The sequence below is a fragment of the Citrus sinensis genome, chromosome 3 (genome assembly GCF_022201045.2).
Source record: "Citrus sinensis cultivar Valencia sweet orange chromosome 3, DVS_A1.0, whole genome shotgun sequence".
Taxonomy (NCBI): Eukaryota; Viridiplantae; Streptophyta; class Magnoliopsida; order Sapindales; family Rutaceae; genus Citrus; species Citrus sinensis.
The window spans coordinates 21,734,400-21,740,066 of record NC_068558.1 but is presented as its reverse complement, the minus strand read 5'-3'; the positions used below and the strand labels follow the sequence as shown (position 1 = coordinate 21,740,066).

At 32.6% G+C, this 5,667-nt stretch overlaps 1 protein-coding gene across 1 annotated transcript; it reads left to right on the top strand.

The window, feature by feature from the left end:
- The first annotated feature begins 3,839 nt into the window (after positions 1-3,839).
- LOC102617921 (protein FAR1-RELATED SEQUENCE 5-like) lies at positions 3,840-5,114 on the top strand. The gene has a single exon (XM_052435839.1). The coding sequence runs from the start codon at positions 3,840-3,842 to the stop codon at positions 5,112-5,114; it is 1,275 nt and encodes a 424-aa protein (XP_052291799.1).
- Positions 5,115-5,667: the final 553 nt, after the last annotated feature.

Genomic DNA, 5,667 nt, shown 5'->3' with positions numbered 1-5,667 from the left:
TTGTAAATTATGAGTGGTTGCGGATTGATCCTCTTCATTTGTGTTTTGTTCTAGGTTGTGAGACATAGCTATTATCTGTGAAAGAACGTTAGAAATAATGTGGAAGGACCTCACCTCACTCCCTTACGTGTTTCACTCAAGAAAAATGACTCACTCAATTCCACTCGTGTTTCACTCAAATTATTGGCTTTTACCCTCTAATACGCTCACACTCTCTTGCCTTTTTCCACTCTTAGTAATCCTTACTCGATTCTTATTAAACTAATCAAACCAATATTAAGATTTCAGAAGTAATTCACAAAGATGACAACTAAGGAGAATTTAATTTCAAGAGTAAGAAGGCAATGTATACGAAAGTCGAGTTTTTTTTTTAAGGAAAAGGAATAGATAAAACTTGTGGATTTAAAGAGAATTAAACCACACAGATGCAAAAATTGATTTTAAAAGGAAGCCCTAAAAATACTGTTAACGCGGCACTGTTCACAAAAAATATTGTTCACGACTTTTTTTTTTTTTTATAGATACTAGAACAACATGAAAAATTCAAACAAGAATGAAAAACAACAAAGATAGATGGATCTGACCTTAGAGCCTAGGCTCTGATACTAAATGATACGAACCTCGTCAAGAACTAACGCGACCCTAATCAATTTAGTTCCCAAGATCGAATTTAAACCAGGAATGGAATGGAACCTCGACCCAATGCTTATTGAAAGCACGAAACTTGGTATGTGAAGACACCACAATTACTTGGTCTGATTGATAAGTCAAGAATTTGAACGCCACGAAATCTGATAAGTTCAAAGAGTTCGTAAAGAACCAAAGAGAATTAACTATCTCACCAATTACATCAAAAACTTCTTTTTCTATTTGTTGAATATGAGTACTTTATATAGGGTTGGTTACAAGAATTTTTTGAAATAAATCCTAACCCAAAAATCAAATCTGAATATAAATCTTCCCTAATAGGAAAGAATCTAAATCAAATCATAATCCTAATCTAACTAAATAGGAAAGAATTTAAACTAAATCAGGATCCTAATTGTCTTAAATGCCTTACATCAATTAAATGGAAACTAGACGATTAAAATAAAAATAATTGATTTGATTCCCTAATAGCCTCCTCAAGAAATGGGAAAGTATCTGAAAAGGGAAACTAATATATTTTCCCACCATAATGTTTAAGCCAACTCCATATTTCATGGAAGTGAGTATTTGGAAACTTCAAGAGACTGAATCATGCATTTATCATGTGCAATTCCTTCAATGGGCCTCCACGAATTTGATTGAGCCCAAGTTGCTTGAATCAATCCATTAAGCGCTTATTTGAATTTCTTTGCTCGAGCTCTTGTAACGGGTCCGACGGGAACTTGAATAGGATCTGAATATGCCTCATTCCATGTGCTTGTGATAGTTTTATCCTTAATCTCATCACCAACCCCATGATCCAGACGGTTTTGTTTTAACAAATACGATTTGTTAGCCACTTTGACTGTTGGTAGAATAAGTTCCTATCGGCTAAACACAATTCAAACTCATCTTTGCAAATAATAAACAGTATCTCATCAAGGATCAAATCTAAGCAGAGTTTTTGTTCAATCAATCTGACTAAATTCGAGTAGAGTTTTTAGACAATTAATCAAGTTGTTCGGTTTTGAAATAAATTATGTTCAAGGTAAATATGGGAGCTATCATTACAAAAAGCGATGGATATTGATGAACAACGTTAGTACTGATATGTTCTTTGCAATTTGATATTTATAATTTTTATGATTATTTTGTTGTTGGGTAGTGAAATGGTTATGACGAGATTTTGGCTACGTAACCATGTAATGACCAATGCTTTAAAATCAAACACTTGTTTGATTATTTGTCCAAACCAAAAAAAAAAAAAAAGGCATGCAGAAACAAAAGAGAATTGAGAATATGATGTCTGCCAGTCGTTCTTCTTCGAGAAAGAGGCTGAAAGAAAGAACTAATACATCGTTTTAGTTGGTTGTTTTAATGCTTCTGAGCAGTTTGTATTGTTTAAATCATATCTTAATGTAGAAAAATTGAAATTGAACATTGTAAAACTATTTGAACTTCTAACAAATAGAGCTTTTTAGGGGTATATAGCTTCTAATTTGTTTTCCTGAGGAATTGATATCATTTAATTCAACAATTTCTGGTCTTGTGTAGTTTGAAAACAGCCGTGACCTTTGTGCACTAAATCCTGAATATCTCTAAGATGAGAAGTCCGAATTTGATTCTGTAAAGTTCTTCCACAACTAGATACATTTATCTATCCAAACATATATATTGTGTAATGTCATATATTCTATATCAATACAGTTAAATAATGGAATTTGGCTGATAATCAGAGGCTTGATTGCTTCAGTGATTCAGAGCAGTCAGCATTCTTTAAGCCATATCTTCATGTAGAAAACTTCAAATAGAAAACTGTAAAATTATTTGAACTCTTGAAAACTAAATCTTTCTATAGATATATAGTTTGTAATTTTATTCTTTTTTAATTGATATCAATTAATTTAGAAACGTCTGGCCCTGTGTAGTTTGAAGACAGCTGTGACCTTTGTGTACTAAATCTTGAATATCTCTAAGATGAGAAGTCCGAATTTGATTCTGTAAAGCTCTTCCAACACTAGATACATTTATCTATCCAAACATATATTATATTTAATGTCATATATTCTAGATCAATACAGTTAAATCATGGAATTTGGCTGATAATCAAAGGCTTGGTTGCTTTAGTGATTCTGAGCAGTCATCATTCTTTAAGCCATATCTTCATGTAGAAAAATTCAAATAGAAAACCGTAAAATTATTTGAACTCCTGAAAATTAAATATTTTTGTAGATATAAAGTTTGTAATTTTATTCTTTTTTAATTGATATCAGTTAATTTAGAAAATTTTGGCCCTGTGTAGTTTGAAGACAACTGTGACTTTTGTGCACTAAATCCTGGATATCTCTAAGATGAGAAGTCTGAATTTGAATCTGTAAAGTTCTTCCAACACTAGATACATTTATCTATCCAAACATATATTATATTTAATGTCATATGTTCTATATAAATGCAGTTAAATCATGGAATTTGGCTGATAATTAGAGGCTTGGTTACTTCAGTGATTCTGAGCAATCAACATTCTTTAATCCATATCTTCATTTAGAAAACTTCAAATAGAAAACCGTAAAATTATTTGAACTCTTGAAAAATAAATATTTTTATACATATATATTTTGTAATTGTATTCCTTTTTAATTGATATCAGTTAATTTAGAAACTTCTGGTCCTGTGTAGTTTGAAGACAGTTGTGACCTTTGTGCACTAAATCCTGAATATCTCTAAAATGAGAATTCCGAATTTGATTCTGTAAAGTTTTTCCACAACTAGATACATTTATCTATCTAAAAATATATATTATGTAATGTCATATATTCTAGATTAATACAATTAAATCATGGAATTTGGCTGATAATATGAGGCTTGGTTGCTTCAGTGATTCCGAGCAGTCAACATTCTTTAAGCCATATCTTCATGTAGAAAACTTAAATAGAAAACCATAAAATTATTCAAAATCCTAACAAATATAGATTTTTACCAATATATAGCTTGTAATATTATTCTTAATTATTTGATAACAGTTACGTGTAAACGTCTGGCCTTGTGTCATTTGGGGATAGCTGTGACATTTGTTTATTGAATCCTAAGTATCTTTAAGAAAATAAGTTGAAATTGAATAATGTAAAATTTCTCTGTAACTATATATTTGTGTATCTAACCCTATATAGTATGCAATATTATATATTTAATCATGCAAATTTGCTGATAACAAAATGTTCAATATTGTTTTTGCAGTTATCAACCAAAATTCAAAAGAAGCAGAGTTTGACATTCCTTCATCATATGACATTCCTTCAACAGTTAAGGCAACCATTCTGCCAAGTGCGGATGATTCCTCATGTTCCATTTATTTTAATGGTAAGCACCTACAACAACTCACTAGTGAAGATGTAATTGAAAGTCAGTTTGAGACACTTACAGATGCTGAGAATTTTTACAGTAAATACTCAAAAGTAACGGGCTTCAGCATTCGTAAGAATGATATAAGGTATGATAATGATGGTGAAACCAATGTGAGACATTGGGTTTGTAATAGGGAAGGTGAGCGTGCTAAAAAGTATGTTGAAAGGAAAGATAGAATTCGAGAACCGAGGGCTGTTACGAGAGTCAAATGTCCAGCTGCTTTCAGAGTGAGGATGAATAAGAAGCTAGGTATTTGGGTTGTTAACCAATTTATCCCTGAACACTCGCATGAGATGGCAATGGATCATGAGATTAAGTTTCTTCGATCCCATCGATCAGTTAAAGATTGTGACATTGCTCAAGCTACTGCGATGAAAACTTTTGGTATTAAGACTAGTCAAATTATGAACTTTTTAGTCAATCAAGCTAGGGATGATGACAATGTGGGCTTCACACTGGAGGATTTGTATAATTCATTAGATGTTGAACGTAGATCTATGATGCTCGAAACAGATTCAGAATCTGCACTGGCATACTTAAAAGGAAAAGCTGATATGGATATGAATTTCTTCTGTAAATACATTGTAGACGAGGAAAATAGACTTGCAAACTTGTTTTGGGCTGATTCTATTGCTCGTTTAGATTATCACCACTTCGGGGATGTGTTAGCTTTTGATAGTACGTACAAGACAAATGAGTATGGTAAGCCACTAGTCATGCTAGTGGGAGTTAATTATCATTATGCAACATGTCTTTTTGGATGTGCATTACTTGTGGATGAGACAATTGAAACATACATGTGGGTGTTGGAAACATTTTTGTCTGCTATGAATAATAAGAAACCTATTTCTTTGGTGACTGAGGGAGATCGAGCAATGAGGAAGGCGATTAAAAAGGTGATTCCTGAAGCTCGACATCGTTTGTGTGTTTGGCATCTACAGAGAAATGCACAATCTAATGTACGTAATAAACCTAATTTCATAAAGGTATTTACAAAGTGTATTTTTGAATTTTTTACACCTGAAGAGTTTGATAAATTATGGTGGAATATGGTGGAGGAAGAAGGTTTGCAAAATAATGATTAGGTGAACAAAATTTATACAAAACAACATAGATGGGTAGAAACATTCTTAAGGGGTCATTTTTTTACCGACATGCGTACTAAACAACGGTGCGAGGGAATGAATGCATATATGAATAGATTTCTTCAACAGAAGTTAAAGTTGCAAGAATTTGTGTGACAAGTTGATCGAGCCTTGTCACACACAAGATACAAAGAATTGGAGCAGGCATTTAAAACAAAACATTCTAGTTCTTTGATGAGTACCCATCTTGAAAGCTTAGAGAAGCATGCTGAGAGCATTTACACTCGAAATATATATTTCATGGTTCGTGATCAGATTCACAAGGAAGCTCAATTCATGGTGTCGACCTGCGTGACTGTTCTGGATAGGCAAGTCTACCAATTGACTAAATTCTGACAAGCAGATAAGAGGTGGACTGTTGTGTACCACCCAAAGGATCAGAATTTTGAGTGTATATGCATGGAGTTTCAATCATCCGACATTTCGTGTTGTCATTTGTTTTTTGTGATGAAGTCCTTACATCTTTCTGAGATACCTGATTCATTGTTTAATA

What these genes read in the sequence shown, in the direction of transcription:
- LOC102617921 (XM_052435839.1), top strand. Translation starts at nt 3,840, where the DNA reads ATGTTCAATATTGTTTTTGCAGTTATCAACCAAAATTCAAAAGAAGCA.